At 48.3% G+C, this 18,475-nt stretch overlaps 1 protein-coding gene across 8 annotated transcripts in view; it reads left to right on the forward strand.

Moving 5' to 3' along the window:
• The first annotated feature begins 273 nt into the window (after positions 1–273).
• LOC102999060 (cyclin-Y-like protein 1) overlaps positions 274–18,475 on the forward strand; it is a 785,789-nt gene continuing 767,587 nt past the window's right edge. For 5 of the 8 annotated variants that reach the window (XM_057541096.1, XM_057541087.1, XM_057541111.1 and 2 more), the window contains exons 1-2: positions 487–659; positions 1,252–1,422. In XM_057541096.1, coding sequence (XP_057397079.1) covers positions 643–659; positions 1,252–1,422 — 188 coding nt within the window. In that variant the 5' untranslated portion in view covers positions 487–642. Of the gene's footprint in view, positions 377–426; positions 660–1,251; positions 1,423–2,827; positions 2,848–18,475 lie in introns of those variants that run through there. The other 3 variants (XM_057541093.1, XM_057541124.1, XM_057541139.1) reach the window with 3 other exon arrangements.

An 18,475-nucleotide genomic window follows, 5' to 3' on the forward strand; every position in this document is an offset into this window, starting at 1 on the left:
TCCCGCCCCCCCGCAACTCCCGCACGCGTCCGCTCCCGGAGCCTGGGGAGGGAGAGCGCGGGCGCGGGGAGCTGGAGCCGGGCGCCGCCGCCGCCGCCGCCGCCGCCGCCGCCGCCCCCTCCCCCTCCCTTTCTCCGCGACGCCGCCGCGCGCTCGGGAGCTCAGGTAGCGGGCGCGCGGGTACCTCCTCGGGGGCGCGCGACCGGACTGTCGTCCTTCCCCCCGCAACTCCCGCACGCGTCCGCTCCGGAGCCTGGGGAGGGAGAGCGCAGGCGCGGGGAGCTGGAGCCGGGCGCCGCCGCCGCCGCCGCCGCCGCCGCCGCCGCCCCCTCCCCCTCCCTTTCTCCGCGACGCCGCCGCGCGCTCGGGAGCTCAGGTAGCGGGCGCGCGGGTACCTCCTCGGGGGCGCGCGACCGGACTGTCGTCCTTCCCCCCGCAACTCCCTCACGCGTCCGCTCCGGAGCCTGGGGAGGGAGAGCGCAGGCGCGGGGAGCTGGAGCCGGGCGCCGCCGGCGCCGCCGTTGCCGCCGGCGCCGCCGAGGCTTAACGTCTCGCTCGCTCGCGCAGCGGCGGCAGCAGAGGTCGCGCACAGATGCGGGTTAGACTGGCGGGGGGAGGAGGCGGAGGAGGGAAGGAAGCTGCATGCATGAGACCCACAGGTAAGACCGAGAGCCCCGGAAGGGGCTTTCCATTCCGGGGAGGCGCTCGCAGGCCGAGGAGGGGGAGTTGGTGCCTGGCTCTGCTCCCCGAGGGAGGAATTTTTTGACAGCGCAGAGAAATCTCACTGGGGACTGGGCAGTAGGACCCATCCCGATCCTGGGGAAAACCAGAGAAGTAGCTGGGGGGATCCGGTGCCACCTCGTGAGATTCGTAAGAGTGAAATGTATAGGCCCGGGGAAAAGTGTTTTTTCAGCCCCGAGAGGCTGGAAGGCTTTAGACTTTCCTGTCGTGGTCACAGCCGCTGAATCCGGGGGACCGGCGCGGAGCCAATGTGCGCTAACCCCTGTCCTCCCTCCCCTCCTCCATCGCTCCCGCACGCGCAGCATCCCGCGGCGGCTGTTACTCAGTGTAGCCCGCGCTGGGGAGAAGCGGGGGGAGCTCGCCGTGGGAAAGGGGGCGGGGGCCGCGCGGGGGAGGAATGGGGAAGGAGCAGGGGAAGCCGGGGGTCCCGGTCCCAGGGCGGAGGAGGGGGAGCGTGGCCCCCGGCGCCCCGGCAGCCTGGGGTATCGTCGTGTTCGCTCCTGGTTGCAGACTCTTGCAAGCCGGATGCCCTCTGTGGATGAAAGATGTATCATGGAATGAACCCGAGCCATGGAGATGGATTTCTAGAGCAGCAGCAGCCTCAGTACCCCCAGAGACTCTTGGCCGTGATCCTGTGGTTTCAGCTGGCGCTGTGCTTCGGCCCTGCACAGCTCACGGGCGGTGAGTGACCCCGCCGTGGCGGGGAGGGCCTGGGACTGCAGGGAAGGGGCGCCTGGCTGTCAGGATAGCCTTGCCACTCCGCCCCCCCTACACCCCAGACTTCTGGGGTACCCGAGAATCCGAGGAGCCCCTGTGTCCCAGCCTGAGACCACCCTTCCTCAAAACCCCTGGAGTTCCCAGAAAATTCCTCTGTGGAGCCTGTATAGATTCACACGCCCACATTCTGTCTGGAGCTTCCCACCAGCCGCCCCCCATCCTGGCTTCTCTGAAGGAAAGACAATAAGCCTGGCCCATTATTCTCACTTTGATCAAAAGAGAGAGAGAGAGAGAGAAAGAAAGAAAGTGGTGTATTTGTGGCGAACGTGTGTTTGTGGACCTTTGACCCTGGTCTGTGCCCTCAGCAGGCAGCGGTCAGTTTTCAGCTTCTGGATTTAGGCCAGAGTTGCAAGAACCACCTTTGTGAATGTGAAGGGTCTGGAAATGTGACCAGACTGGCTGCAGGACAGCTTTATTTGAAAGTTAACTTTCTCTTTGCCTTGGGAGGTGGTGTGTTCAGGCATGCCCGTGCATGTTGGCGGTGGGGAGGGGATGCAGAGGTGTTCCTTCAGATGTGTTTCTGGAGAACTGCTTGGCTTATCCAGGTCTGAGGTACAGGGGGAATAAAGTCGAGTGCTTTTCTATGAAGTGGAAGTTAGCTGAAATCAAATTCAGAGCCTCAGTCCTCAGGGGCGGCTGATCTCTGATGCATTCGGTTCTGGGGGGGGGGAGGGCTGTCTTTTGGTTGTGGTGGAGGAAGATGGATGGCATTCCTGTCTGGATTTCAGAGCCTGAGGGTCTTTCTGCCACCACTGCCCTTTGCTGTCCATTCCAGACTTCCTGTGAGAGCTTGCTGATGTGGGCATATTAAGAGGACAGAATCATGTTTCTGGAGCTGAAAAACTGTTAATCTACAAATAAATTATAATTGGTGGAAAAGCAGGTATTGATTGATACAAGTAAACCATTTTAGTGTTTTAAAATATTGCCGTTTTAGAGAATTAAAAGGTGAAGATGGAAATAATGGGTGAAAAATTAGTAGAGGTGGGGAGGGCACTACCAAGTTGGGCTTTAACACAGAGGAATCAATAACCCAGGTGTTGCACTTAGAGGTCTGAGAGATGCCAGGAGTCTAAACGAGCTTCCTGTGATGTGCATATTTATCGGAATTAGTGCAAAAACACTCACTTTGGGTGGGGGACCCGGTTTTGGTTTTTCAACAAGGGGTAACTCTTTTGGTGCTCCCTTTTTTTACAGAAATGTCTCTGAGGCAGGTGTCCTCTTCATCGAGGACAAGGTCAAGTGGGATGCCAGGCCAGCACCTGTGTGGCCTGCCAGGGCTCTGGTCACAGCCTCTGTCCGCCCGTGAGCTTTAGCTCCACTTGGAGGGTGAGTGGGACCAGGTGGGCAGGACAGCCTCGAGCAGGGCCTGGTCATCACCTCCCCTCTTCTCTTTTCTTGCCTCCAGCTCTAGCTGTCATTTCCTTAAACCAGGTGCACGTGATTCTCCATCCTCTCTGTTCCTTTCTCCAGTGTAGATGACAGGTTAGTCTGGGTTCATCTGTGTGTGTCTTGACTGTTGTTATTGGAAGTGTGAGGTCTGAGCACAGCCTGGACTTGGTTGGCCCTTGGTTCTGCCATTTGTGTTTACAGAGCATCCCCCCACTCAAGGATCTCAGAGCTCAGTACACAGCACAGCCCCCTCAGTCTCACATTAGTCACCCGTGCGGTTGTACAACACGTCTTTCGCTCCCCTCTTCCGAGAGGCAAAGATATCAACAAAAAGATCCAGGGCCTTAAAGGAGGCGGGACGAGGGTCGCCTATCACCTCTCCCTTCTTAGTTCCCACAGGCCGCAGAAAGGCTGGCCATCAGCTTTGTGTCATCTGGAACTCCCTCAGGCTGAGTGTGATTTCTGGAAGATGATTTATCATTTCAGAATTCTTCCATGAATAAACAATTTGGGTGGAAAAGGGTGGTGGAGGTTGCTCTATGGAGTTCACTGTACAGAGATTTCTTTCTTCGGAAAGAAATCCACGTGGAGGCTACAGGATGGTTTCATTAAAGCAAATCCCTTTTAATTCTAGACCAGTGCTTCTAAAATTTTAATGTACTTACGAATCACTTGGGATCTTGCAAAACGGCAGATTCTGGTTCAGCTGGTCTGGGGTGAGCCTGAGAGTCTCCGTTCCCAACAAGCTCACAAGCGATGCAGTTGCTACTGGTCCCAGGACCACACTTTGATTAGCAATGCTTTCGACGACGAATTCCTTAGAACAAGTTGGTTCTGACTCCAGACTTTCTACCATCTCTCCCAAATACCCAAATACAAATGGCCTGTGAAGAGGCAGAAGTCTCACCCAAGTGTCTAATCTTTAGGTGACACACAGAACTGAAACTCAGCCCTCAGAGAGTGCTCTTTTTTTTTTTTTTTCCCAACCATGAAAAGGTGCCTATTTAATAGACACTGTTCTGAAATGTGGATTTTCATTTTTGATTGCTTTCAATGGAAAAGGAACATGACAATAGCAAGATATCATAGTCCCAGCTAGGAGGAAAAACTAGAAGGGCATGTGCCCAATACAAGAGTTACAGAAAAAGCCTGAACGTGAAAGGGAAAAATTGAGAAAATGATCAGATGAAGAAAAGGGGGGAAAAGAACTCTGTCAAAAACGAAATGCTTTCTCCTAGAAAGCCAGAGGTTCCATTCAATTCTCGGAGCCCTAAGGGAGCTTTAATGAGCCTGAGTTGGCCTGAGGTGACTTTTGGATGGCTCTTTCCCGGTTGCCGTTTATATCTTAGGACAGAGGGCCCACATTTGGGGCCACTAAAACCATGTACCGTGAGAGGAGTAACATCAGGTTTATAGGGAGACACAGGGCCTCGCTGTTCCCAGAATCTGCACGCAGCACAGCTTCGGCTGCTTCTCTCTTGTTCCCTCGCAGTATGTGTTCCCTGAGATGGTTTTTGGGTATTTGAGGGCTGCCCGGAGTGGTCCACCCAGGCTCAGAGGAAGAGAGCTGAGTTTGCTTTATATTTAGGTCCTTGAAGGCGAACTCATTAGTACAACCTTATAGTATCAGGAACACCGGCCACGCTCTGCTACTTGACAGCTTTGGGGCTTTGGGCATTGGAAGCCTCAGTTTTCTCATCCATAAAATGAGGATGGTGCTGCCTAACTTCCGGGGTTGCTGTGAGGGATGGGAGTCGTGAACACACTCAGTAAATGTAGACAGTAGTGAGCAGGGAGCTAACCAATCAGGAAGGAGCTAACCTTCCCGGCCTTTGTTTTATTCATTCAGTAAAACCTGTGACAAGCACTGCTGTATATAATGTTCTTTTTCCCTCGAAGAACCCTTCCTCCCTCTCTATTTTTTTGCCCAGTGAACACATTTCTCTTTCAGACCCAACTTAAAATGCCATCATCTCTCTCATATTTCATTTCCCCCCTGCACTAGGTATAACTCTTTGTCCTAGTGTCATCTCATCCACTAGAGCATAAGCCCATTGAAGGCAAGAACCTTGACTTTATTTATTTTCATGTCCCAGGCACCCAACACAGCATCTGACACACGGAAGATGCTCAGCTAATGCTGACTGACAGCAAGAAAAAACATTCCCAAATTGCTGCCACACCGTTTAGAAAATAATTACCATGGGCGGTTACAAAAGGACTGCAAGAGTGTCATGGCGATTGAGGCCACTTCCACTTGGGGGAGGCCTGGGAGGTTGGAGGAGAACTCAGGAAAGGTTCTAGAGAAGAGGTGGCACTTAGGATGAGATCTGAGGGAGGGAGTGGTTGGAGCATCTCAGGGGAGAGGCACCTTGTGCAGAGGTGTGGAGGTGGTGACGTCATTGAACTGTTCAGGGAGATAGAACAGTCTGGATCATCTAGAACATGGTAGGCCTGCAGGGAACCAGGAGGTAAGGAGGAGGAATAGATTGGGACCCAATTGTAAGCCCCGGTGAGGATTCTGAGTGTCGCACAGCAGGCAGTGGGAATCACTGAAGGGTTTAGAGCAGGAACGTAATATCATCTGAGCTATGCTCCGTTTCCTTTCTCTGCTTCCAAGTCTCTGACCCAGGGCACTCCCCGTTGGGCTGCCCTGTCTGCACATCAGAGGTGTGGCACTAGTACCGCTGGCTTAGGCTCCTGGAGCTCTTGTTTGGGCCATGTGGCCGTAGCATTGAGCTGTGTGCCAGCAGGCAGGAACAAATGCTGTCTGCCCAGCTCACTGATTTGGAGGTGCCAGTCTCTTGGAGTTTGAGAAAGATTTCTTACGTGGTAGAGCGTAAGCTTCTCCTGCAGTGTTATGTCTAAAAGCCACAGTTTCAACCTGTACTTAATTCCGTCTGTAAACAAAAGTCCCAGCGCCTCAAATTATAAAGCATGTTTCTTCAACAAAAGGCCACTCTAATATAAACAGCATGGAAATGCTTTTGATTTATCCCCGAGGTGAAATCGGAAAGCTTTGGGAGACAGGAGAAGGATTTCATACCACAAGTAGCGAATCTCTCATCTCAGAGGCCTGAAGTGACAAGTTGGAGAGAGAGTCAGTGGTTCTTTAATTCCTGAGAGTAACGAAGAGTGTAGGTGAAGATTGCTCTGCAGTAAATATTGATTAGATACGTGAAGAAAAGTACCCATGTGACACTTTTCCTGGTGTCAGAGGCATATTTCAAAAGCTTCCAAAAGGCCACGGAGACTTGCCCTTAGCTGGGAAGCTCTGGTACAGCTTGAGAGCCCTGCGTTCTTTATAGGGGTGATAGATCAAGTTCAGTCTCTGCTGTTAAATAGCTACGTGGCTTTGGGCAAGTTGTGTAACTTCTCCTGAGCTCAATTCCTTCCACATCACTAACATTCTTTAATTCTGTGATTATAGGAATTTGATGGGTTCTGAACAATGTGGGTAAAAGGCAGCTCTGTTTTTTCCATCTATGCATCCATCTTTTGAGAGTGTCTGTTGCATGCCCTGGGGATATGAAGATAAGGGAATGTAGTCCTTGATCCTTAGGAAACTGACAAGTAAGGGCTGGTTTCTTCTCGAAAGTTTGAATGCAGAAGGTTGCATCAAACTGTTTTCTTCATGTACATTTTTAATTCAATTGAAAATTTAGTGTTATTTATTGATACTGAAGAGGAAGGTGATTTTTCCAGACTTCTTCTTTTATCCTTGTCTTATTTTGTAAGCTCATTTGGTGTTTGATAATTGAAACAACCACACTTAGTAACAATATGTCTAAAGAGGTCATTGGGATCATTGTCTCTGAATTGAGGGAAAGAAAGGGGCGGAAAAATAGGTTTTCTAATTTGTTTATAAACACAGTTGCATTTCGCCAAAACCAACCACAGCACTTAGGACAGATGCATCCGGTGTATATTCTCGTGGATCAGATACAACATTTTGTTGATTTATTGGTCCATTCTCACAAGAACAAACTGTCAACTGTTGCTAACCATGGAAGATTGGAAAAAGATGGGACAAGTTTTATTTATTTTATTTTATTTTTGGGGGGGGACAAGTTTTAAATTGGCCAGCACCTGAGTGATTGATAAAAATTTGTCAATTGTTGTAACAATACTAATGGCAAACCTTTAGACAGTGCTTCCTCTGTGCCAATGCTCTTCTCCACATTTACATATATTAACTCATTTAATCCTCATGACAGCTCTACGAAGTAGGAAATATTATTGCTCAGGGTCACCCCGATAGTAAGGCATGGTGACCCATATTATCCTTTTAATTGTCAACTTTCTCCATAGGCATGGCAATGCTAATCTCTAAATGCATTTGTTTGCTTTTTGTATTTCAACCCAAATATTTCTCTTTAAGCCACAGTTATCAAATATTTTGGAACTGTGGCCTGCCCCACCTTGGAATAAGAGAACTCTTTTTTTCAATTAAAGTATAGTTGATATACAATGTTACATTCGTTTCAGGTGTATAACATAGTGATTTGATAGTTTTTAAGATTATACTTCATTTAAGTTTATTATAAAATGTTGGCTATATTCCCTGTGCTGTACATTGCATCCTTGTATCTTATTTATTTTATTTTTAAATTATTTATTTATTTATTTTATTATTTATTTTTGGCTGCGTCAGGTCTTAGTTGCGACATGCGGGATCTTTGTTGAGGCATGCGGGATCTTTCCTTGCGGCGCGCGGGCTTCTCTGTAGTTGCGGTGCCCAGGCTCCAGGGCACGTGGGCTCTGTAGTTTGCAGCACACAGGCTCTCTAGTTGAGACACGCGAGCTCAGTAGTTGTGGTGCAAGGGTCTAGTTGCCCCGAGGCGTGTGGGATCATAGTTCCCTGACCAGGGACACAGGGTCAAACCTGTGTCCCCTGCCTTGTAAGGGGGATTCTTTACCACTGGACCACCAGGGAAGTCCCTCTTATTTATTTTATACACAGTAGTTTGTACCTCTTAATCCCCTTCCCCTATTGTGCCCCTCCCCTCACTGGTAACCACTTGTTTGTTCTCTGTATCTGTGTGTGTTTCTGTTTTGTTATACTCATTTGTTTTATTTTTTAAATTCCACATATAAGTGAAAACATGCAGTGTTTGTCTCTCTCTGTCTGACTTACTTCACTAAGCACAATATCCTCTAGGCTTATCCATGTTGTTCCAAATGGCAAAATTTCATTCTTTTTTATGGCTGAGTAATAGTCCGTTGTATGTGTATACCACATCTTCTTTATCCATTCATCTGTTGACGGACATTAAGGTTGCTTCCATATCTTGGCTATTGTAAATAGTGCTGCTATAAACATGGGGGAGCATGTATCTTTTCAAATTAGTGTTTTCATTTTCTTTGGATATATGCCCAGGAGTGGAATAGCTGGATCATATGGTAATTCTATTTTTAATTTTTTGAGGAACCTCTGTGCTGTTTCCCATGGTGGCTACACCAGTCTACATTCCCACCAACAGTGTGCAAGGGTTCCCTTTTCTCTACATCTTCACCAACGCTTATTATTTGTTGGCTTTTTAAAAAAAAATGTTTATTGGATTATAGTTGATTAAAAATGTTGTATTAATTTCTGCTGTACAGCAAAGTGAATCAGTTATGCATATACACATATCCACTCTTTTTTAGATTCTTTTCCCATGTAGGTCATTACAGAGTATTGAGAAGAGTTCTCTGTGCTATACTATTAATATATTAATATTTGTTATCTTTGTTATTTATTTATTTATTTATTTTTGGCTGTGTTGGGTCTTCGTTTCTGTGCATGGGCTTCCTCTAGTTGTGGCTAGTGGGGGCCACTCTTCATCGCGGTGTGCGGGCCTCTCTTGTTGCGGAGCACAGGCTCCAGACGCGCAGGCTCAGTAGCTGTGGCTCACGGGCCCAGTTGCTCCGCGGCATGTGGGATCCTCCCAGACCAGGGCCCGAACCCGTGTCCCCTGCATTGGCAGGCAGATTCTCAACCACTGCGCCACCAGGGAAGCCCCAATATTTGTTATCTTTTTGATGATAGCCATTCTGACAGGTGTACGGTGATTTTTCATTGTGGTTTTGATTTGCATCTCCAGGGGCACTCTTGTGTTGTGACTCAGAAGCAGAAAATATATAAGCAAATCAACAACAGCAACAGAATCTCTCAACTCGAGAAAAAGTGAGGGCCACAGTGCCTAAATCTTGAGCTCCAAATGGAGAAAGGGAAGGGGCTAGAAACTCATGAACCTATCAGGATGTGTTTTATTTCAATTCCAGTCTCTTTGTGACTGTCTGAGGAAGGGGGTCAGAATGAATGAGATATGCTCTGAGTCTTACATGTCCTGAGGAGCAAAGGGTGTGAAAACAAATGGCTGGTCTCTGGGGCCTTCTGTTAGTGACTGTCAGACCATCACCATCCCCTCCTGTTTATTGTCCCCAATGAGATAGCCTTAGTGACTGTCAGGCCATCACCATCCCCTCCTGTTTATCGTTCCCAATGAGATAACCTTCCCTGGAGGGGTCCTTTTCCATGCCATGTTGTCAAGCACTAATAATAACTTTAGCTAATATGTGCTTAGAGTGTTATGGTTTGCAAGGTGTTTTTACATGTATCACCACCTTTAATTTTCTTAACAACCCAGTGAAATGAAGAGATTTTGATTTTTCTCTCTCTCTTTTTTTTTTTTTTTTTAATTTGAAGAAACATTCTCTGGGAGGTTGATCTCCTAAGGTCCCACAAATAGACAAAGACGGATAAGCAGCCAGGCCTATGGGTCGAGACTTTTTTCTTTGTTGTTCGGGGCCAGGCTTTAAACCTGTCTTTTCAGTTATACGATGTAGATGATAATCTAATTAGTACATATCAAAAGATAAAAAGAAAAATTATAGCTGAGGATCATGAAGATGACGAAAAGTTCCTTCAACAGCTTTGAAGTAAGAATAAGGTTTGATATTTGATGAGATCTGAGCTCTGTTTACTGTCCAGGAAGATGTTTATGTTTGATGGTATGAGCTGAAGACACCAAGTTTTAAGGAAGAATTTGGCCCAGTATTTCTTCTTTAAGAAAAAGATTGCTCTACTATTCTAAGACAGAAGAAATTATCCACTCAGGAAGAAAAACAAATAGAAATAATTAAGTGAGTTGCTCACAAACTGGAATTGAAAGTGCATTGTAAAATAGCTTCTTAATTGAGAGTATTGTAATTGCTTTATTAATCTGAAACAAGGTAAACTGGGAACATCAGAGAAGTAAAACAAAATAATTCTTGACATTGTCTGGCGATGCCAGTAAACTTGGGAGCACTGTGGTGGGGGAGCCTGCATTAATTCACCGTGGGGTAAAGCCACAGGCAGCCCCAGGAGGGCAGGGGGCTATGGGTGTACACAAGTGTGAGCACGTCCAGTGAATGCCTGGTCTCCAGGAATGGATTTTTATCCTTAGAGGTGAGAGGACTTGCAGAGCCCAGTAAGATTGGTTAATAATCATTTCATCATTATCCCAATAAACTGACCTTTTCAAGAGAGAGGATGAGTAAGGTTTTCTGGAAATGACAGTTCGACCTGGTTATCTCCTGTTTCTGTTTGAAATTGGTGACTTTTATGTCCTGGAATTACCAGTGAGGGAGCAGAGCCGAACAAGGAGGGTCACTCGTGTTCAAGACGCCTTTTTTCTCCGAGTAACAAAATACAGAAAAGACCTTATTTCTTTGGTTTGATTGCATTTATAAAAGGTATATGTGATTGAATTGGGTGAAGCAGCAAGAGAGAGGTTCTTTTAAGAAAGAAAGAAAATCCAGTCTTATCGTGGGTTCTTTAAAACCTGGATGTTGTACAACATTGTGGCTCATCTAGCTGGTTTCCAAATTCAGAGTCTCTGTATGTAGAAGAATCCTTTAACACTTAAAGTCAGAAGATTCTGATTCTCTCCAGGCAGAAATAACAGGATCTACTTGTTTTGTAGAGACTTGATAGGTTTAGAGGCGTAATCCTGGGAGAGGCTCTCAATTGTTCTATTACACTGCCTCTGTTAACTGACTCTGAGTCTCAATGTCAGAATCTAAACCCAAGGATGCATTTTCAGGAGTACTTTGGAGTACTTTGGAGTCAGTTTTCCTTGCTATTGTCACCATCTGGCTAAGTGATGGTAACCTATTTGCTGCCTCAGTTTCATTATTTGTGAAATACTTGGACCATCTGGCTCCCATGATTGTTGTGAGAATCAAATGCATGACTAGGGGGAAGTATCGTAACTATCTGAGGTGTCAACGTCATCACTAACAAACTGATGATGAATAATGAATGTTTGCTACATTCACCATGCTGGGGTTAGCCTACCAAGGGTTTCATTTGTTTTGAAGGAATATAGTGTAACAAATACATAATAACACCCGATGGCACAGGCTGAGACAGGTGTGTGGTATTGAAATCACTAGGAGGTCACCGGGCCCTGGCCCCGGTAGAGAACTCACTGTCATAATTCCTATAGCAGGTCCTATAGTGGAGATGTATCTTGGAGACTCTGGGGAAGGAGGAGGAGCAGGGGGAGGCTTACCAAAGAAGAGGACACTTGAGCTAAGTCTTGAACAATAAAATAATTTTCCAGGCAGAGAAAGTGTTGGTTGAGAGGTGCTTTTTTTTTTTTCCCTCCAGGAGAGAGGATACAGATACTAAGATTGAAAAGAATCTGTACCAAAGACAAGGACTAGCCCAGGGCAGCCTTAGTAAAGGGCAGATAGATTGAGAAGACACAAGGGAGGGGGCCGGACAGGCAGGTTGGGGCTACATGCCCAGCTAATTATGATGTGTAGGAATTTGAACACTGAGGTCAACTGGTGACCTACAGAATATGTCTTCGGGGACATGACGTGATTGGATCTTTGCTTTAGGGAAGAATTTTTTAGCAATGTGAAGATGGAGGAGAGATAGAGAGATCTTTGCTCATGAAGGGTTTACTGTGACTTGGTGGAGGATCCAGTGGGGAGCAAAACAGCTGTGACCTCAGGGAACTTGTATTCCAGCACGGGCCAGTTAGAAGAATCTTGCGTTGGCCCAGGAGGGACATGATGAGGGCTTTAACTACAGAGAAATAAATGCATGTAACATAGGTGAAGAAGGAGGAGGAACTGGGGCCAGACAGCTGGCTGGATGTGGGGACGGAGGAAGAGCCGTTAGCAGAGCCCCAGCAGCAGTCATTTGGAGGGAAGCTAATGAGCTCAGTTTGGACTAGGAGACTTGCATTGCCTGCAGGGCACCCATTTGGGACACCTGATGGACGGGCACCATCTGTCCATCAGGCAGTGGAAAACTCGGTTAGGTGCTCAGGAGAGAGATTAGAGCTGGAGACTCAGATTTATGCATCAGAATCCCCTGGTGGTCCAGTGGTTAGGACTCCACGCTTCCATTGCAGGGGCCACGGGTTGGATCCCTGGTCGGAGAACTAAGATCCCATATGCTGCGTGGTGTGGCCAAAAAAAAAGTGGCAGGAGCTGCAGGAGGGGCATGACTTTGCCAGGAGGAGAGTGTAGAAGAGGGTTTGAGGAGGAAGCCCAGGAAACATCCACATTCAAATGTCAAGAGGAGAAGCCAGTAAGGAGGGTGAGGAGTTGTGCTGCTAATCAGTATTGGTGGTGATAATAACAAAACAGTGACAACGACAGTAGAACTTGATTCTGACTGTTGATGGCCCATTCTGTTTGGGGGCAGGAGGTTTAATCTTATGTTATTATCAGGATGATGTTTAAGTACTTTGAATTCGGGATGCCTACACCCACCGGACAGAAAGGAAAGCAGGGCAGGAGGGAGGAAGGCTCTGTTTGGGAGGATGGAGGGTCTGCACAGAGATGTTTGATGCTTGACTGCAGAAGTGTCGCAGTCTTTTCCAGCCTTCACAGGGAGGACGGAGCTAACCCGAGAACTAGAGCTGGACACGGTCACTAGGTGGTGTTTGTGTGTTCCCCCTCCTGGGGATGTTGAGCAGAGGGGATGGTGTGCGTGAGTGCAGTGAGGGTTGCCTGGGGGACCTCCTCCCCGCAGTTGCCCCTTCCTCCGAACTCCTGGGGGGCTGGGATATTTTACGAGCTCCGTGCTTCAGCTGCACGTCCTTCTTACACAAATCCTTTGGCAGCCCTGTTCTCCGGTCCTTCAAAGATTCAGTCCTCTCAGGCTGTCAGTTAATCTTCAAAGGTGCGATTGTCAGAGAGAGAGCCCTCTGTCACCCCCACCCCCTGTGACCAGCTCTGTCACCTCTGAAGCAAGTCACTTAACCTCTCCATGCTTTGGTTTCTTCATCTGTAAATCAGGGGCAACAAGGCTCGGTCCTTTACACTCCGCAGGGGGCCGGATGTGCAGGTATGGAAGAGGCAGGGTCAGAAGACAAGGGGTTTTATAAATACAAGACAGAGTTAGGCTTGCCGGTCTGGAAGGAGACTTCTCCACTGTGCCTAGGGCCATTTTTGCCTTTTGCTTTCCTAAATCCAAAAGGAAGATGCCCTGCACAGCACGGAAACACCTCCCCACGTGCGGGTCCTGACCCCCTGAAAGCTCATTTTATGCAGACACGATGTCAAGGCAGCTGGAGGAGCTCTTTTGCTGCAAAGGGGAATGTGCCAATCTGTGCTCCAGCCCTGCTGCCGGCGCCTTCAGTGAATGGTCGCGTCTGGAGATTGAGAAGGTCCTTGTACCGCGGAGAGGAACTTCTCAATAGCTGTTGGCCCAAGCCCAGTCAGCCCCTTTTGTGTGCTCACAGATGCCCCAGGAAAAAGCAATTCAACAAGCATTCAATCCAGGCAGGGGATGGATTAAAGGTGCTTCAGAGGTCCAGGAGCGAGGCGGGGGCTCCGCGTGTCCCTCTCCGCCTCCTCCTCCTCCTGCGTGGTATTTCTCTGCTGGAAGCATCCCGGCACGCTGGGCCAGCAGCTCCGGGCTCAGGTAGGACAGTAGCATGAATTGGGAGCCGCGTCTGGATCCAGAGACTCACTAAGTGCTTGATCTACGTCGAACTCCAGCTGCATACTGGCTCTAATCCTCCAGGCTCTCTTTATAGCTTTGCGGATGGGATGCTGCTTTTGGGTGTCTGTGGGCTGGAGACCTTGGGACTCCTAGTCCTTAGCGGGAATGCCTGGAAATCCCGTTTGCGATCCATCCTCAGAGCCCTTCGGGGAAAAGCCTGTTAGCCGCCAAGGGCGCCTTGCTGCAGCAGCCTCTCGGGTCCCCAGCTGTCCTCAACCCTGGAATGCTGGGTCTCATTTTGGGGAAGGAGCCCTTTAAAGGACAGCCCAATCAGCGGGCTTTGAATTAATAGAAGAGGGTCCTGCATGGTTTAATGAGGTAGCAGGGCATTTATCGCCTGAGAGCAGCTTTGCTGAAAATCTGCCTTGTAGTTTTCATTTACATGGTAATGAGCCCAGAGCTTTTGCCCTTTGTCACCTCCAGATGAAGGAAGACCCAGTTCTTTGGGGACTCCCCAAACACAGAGGATCTAAAACTGGGAGTGAACCTGCCCTGTCTCTGTGAGGATCGCCTTTGCGCCCTGGGCAGAGAACCGCAGCCACGCTCAAGGGCAGATTCCTGAGAGTCTGTTGTTGCTGCTACTGTTCACATTGTTCTCTCTCGGTTTCCTCCAGCCGTGTGGCTACCAGAGGCTCTAATCAAAAGCAGAGCCGGGGAGGTCTCTACCTCCACTTTGTGGCATCTCACCTCCCATGGGCCTTGGTCTTCTAATACTTGGCATTTTCTCTAGTCCCTGCTGTGTCGATGTTGTTGCTAAACTGCGTCATGTTCTCAGTGATGGAGCATCAGCTAACTTCCACAGAAATGCAAGAGGCTGCAGCAAGCCCGTTTCTCCTGGACCTTCCATTTACATGCAAACTCTATTGTTTCCCTATCGCTCCTGGATGAAGGTACACATGTAAAGTTGCTCTCATCAAGTTGAAGAGCCAGATGACCACATATTCGTTAAAAGTTCCAGAAGAAAGGTGATGCACTAAAGATGGCCCATGGACGTGGAAAAACAAGGGTGGGACAAAATTCAAACTGGATCTGCTGAACCCGTTCATTTGCTCTGCCCTAAGTGAGGGTTAGGGTTAGGGTTCATCGCCCTCCAGCTGGCCTTTACCCGGGACTGGAACATTACCCGCCATCCTCTTTCTGCCTTCACTGAGCCTTCCCATCCCCGAGGAGACAGCTTACATCTCCCTTCCACACCTTCTGAGACTCTTGGATGATCTCTGGCTTCCTTAGCTCTGCATATCTTCTCTGTTGTCAGAAGTCTCACGGCACTGGAATCGTAGACTGTTGAGCTGGGGGAGGACCATGGAGATGGTTGGTCCAGGGGGTTTGCACAGAGCCCCTTGGCTCCACCTATAGGGCTTGCCTGGACAGAGTGGGCACTGAGTGGGGACCTGGCTGAGCAAGCCACCCCAGGGCCCCCACCTGCTTCCACCTGGGTGTGTACCTGCTTTACATGGCTGCGCCTCCTCTTATTCTGTCATCAACCTATGAAAACACTGCACCCTGTCCAGCCCCGCTTTCTAAGGAGGAGGGAAAAGAAGGTCTCTGTCACCTATGTGGCACTTTTAGTCACTAAGGACAAGGGGTCTGGAGACAGATCCCTGGGATTGAATCCCAGCTCTACTCCTTGGTTGCTTTATATGTGAGACAAACTACTTAATCTGTCTCTGCCTCAGTCTCCTCATCTGTGAAATGGGGATAATAAAACCCATGTCCTAGAACTGTTGTGAGGAATAGATAGGTTAATATATGGAAAGCATGGAGACCAGTGCCTGGCTCATAATGAGATTTCATTAAGTGTTGACTGCTACTCTTCTCATTATCCTCATCATTATTATTTGTTTTGTTTTTACTTATAAAAGCTCCTGAAAGCTAGGGTCCATAGCTGATTAATCTTTTTTTACCTGACCATGTTCTGCGGGTTCTAGATACTCAGTAAACACGAGGCTACTGACTAATGAAGGTACCAAGGACCCAGAGAATATTTCCTAACTCAGACCTCACAACTAGATTACAGGTTCTTTCAGGGCAGGCACCAGGCTTTCCCCTTGGTGATCTCGCAAAGCACCGCCGACGTAGCTAGTGGTCCCTTACTGGTGGCTTGGTCAACGGGTTAAAGGACTCTGCAGCCAGGACCTGCTCCCGTATGAATAAAAGATGTTGTTGAGTTGAGCATTTTATTATTTCTAAACTGTGTCTTCCCTCTTGCATCTGACATCTGGGCAGGTGGCCCCAACAGCTGCAAGTAATTGGCAGGAAGGACACTGAGAGGGTTGACGTCTGGCTTTGCCTTGAACTGAATTATGCCCCTAAATTCATATCTTGAACCCTTAAACCCCAACATGATTATATTTGGACATAGGGCCTATAAGGAGGTTAAATTAAACCTATTAAGGTTAAATGAAGTCAGAAGGATGGAGCCCTAATCCAATAGGACTGGTGTCCTTATAGGAGACACCAGAGTGCTCCCTCTCCTTCCCCTCTCTGCGTCCCTGCGCACAAGCCAAGGAAGGGCCATGTGAGGACACAGCTAGAAGGCAGCCACCTTGCCTCTCCCTCAGTGAGTGACAGCACCTGGAGGGTCTGCGTTTTTTACCTACTCTGACCTGAGGGGGTTTAAACATAGCTCTGAGATTCTGAGGGTGAGAAAGGGAGGAGGTCTTTGCAGCCTCTTACCTCCATCCACTCTTATATTTACTCAACAGGAATTTATTAATCACTTACTGTGTGCAAGGACCACATTAGGTACTAAGACTAGAAACAGGAAGACGATACGGTCTCAGCCCTCAAGGAGCTCGTGTGTCTGTGCATTGGTACTGTTGTCAGTCGGCTTGAGCTGCCGTAACAAAATACCACAGACTGGGTGGCTTAAACAACAGAAATTTATCTTCTCACGGTTCTGGAGGCTGGAAGTCCAAGGTCAAGGTGCCAGCAGGGTTGGTTTCCGGTGAGGGCTCTCTTCCTGGCTTGCAGATGGCCGCCTTCTAGCTGTGTCCTCACATGGCCCTTCCTTGGTTTGTGTGCATGGACAGAGGGGGAAAGAAAGGGAGCACTCTGGTGTCTTTTCTTATAAGGACACCAGTCCTATTAGATTAGGGCCCCATCCTTCTGACTTTATTTAACCTTACTAGGTTTAATTTAACCTCCTTATAGGCCCTGTGTCCAAATATAGGCATGTTGGGGTTTAGGACTTCAAGATATGAATTTGGAGGGGGGGCATAATTCAGTCCTTAGCAGATATCAAAGGAAGACAAATGTTAATTCTAATAGAAAGATACTATGAGGATCCAGAGCTCTTATCCCAGCCAGGGGAGATCAGGGAAGGCTTCCAGGAGGAGATGATAGCAGAGCTGAGTGCTGAAGGAATAGTGGCAGTTAGGTGCACAAGGGGAGGAAGAAGCAATATGAGTCAAGGGTACAGCCACGTGAACCTACGTGTGTGTGTGTGTTTGTGTGTGTGTGTATTTAAGGGGGCTGGTTTACAAGCCATTCACTTATGCATGCATCTCATGAAGTCATTCACCAAACATTTCTTAAGATTTGCTGTACACAGACAAACCACATACAGAGTCTGACAGTGGGGTCCAGAGATGATCTGAAAGCTCAGATTTGCAGAGTTTCCCAAATTAAAGGGCCATCATATTCGCTTTAACCGAATCAATCTACGGCTCGGCGCTCCCATTATTCCATTACAGTGGCAAGTGTAAATGACCACTAAAAAATCTATTGCAGATGGCTCCCCAGGCCACCCGGTGGGCCCACCCCTGGTTCAGGTCGGGTAAATATTGGATTATTATGTGGAGTTAGCCTGCGGGGAAGTGACGGGTTAACATGCACAGTAGCAGGAAGCTATCTTTGATTGTGTTTTTAAGTCATTTCGGAAGTATCTTTTATAGAGCAATTTTTTCTCTCCTAGTCAAAACATTTCCTCTGTTCTTTTCTTTTCCCCTTCTTCTTATATTTTAAGTTGAAACAAATGGAAGAGCTGAATGATTTGTGAATTCAGACTGGGTTGTGGTGCTGTTTTGAGGGGCCTGTGTTATGAGACCCTAATCCCTTTTGGTTAAAGGAGAGGTGTCGTCCAGACCAACCAAGAAGGCAGTGCCAGGTCAACTGAGGCCTAGCTCCCCCTCCCCTCTCTGATCCCCATAGCCTAGGAGTTGCGGCCTTGTGCCTGTGGACCTGTGAACCGGCTTATGGAGGTCTGGGAACCGTCCCTGCCCAGGCCCTGCATGTGTTTGAAGACGTGTGTGTGCATTTCTCTGAAGAGGGTGTGTCGCTGTCCACAGATCCTCAGATGGGTTCATGACCCGAAAGGGTTAAAAAAATCACAGGCTCAGTACAGAGTGATGGGGAGTGAGTCTCTAGCAAGCTCCTGATGGAAATGGTGCAGAGAAGGAAGCCGTTTTTAAGGGCCTGGCAAATGATTTTTCCTCCTTATGAGTGCCTTTCTCTGGAAGTTTTGGTCTTAAACCCCTAGGGGCTGAGGTTCAGGGCATGCTGGGGAAGGAGGGTGTGAAGAGGAACAGCAGACAGGGAGGCTGACAAATTCATCTGGACTGGCAG

This window comes from Balaenoptera acutorostrata, chromosome 1 (assembly GCF_949987535.1).
Source record: "Balaenoptera acutorostrata chromosome 1, mBalAcu1.1, whole genome shotgun sequence".
In the NCBI taxonomy this organism is placed as follows: Eukaryota; Metazoa; Chordata; class Mammalia; order Artiodactyla; family Balaenopteridae; genus Balaenoptera; species Balaenoptera acutorostrata.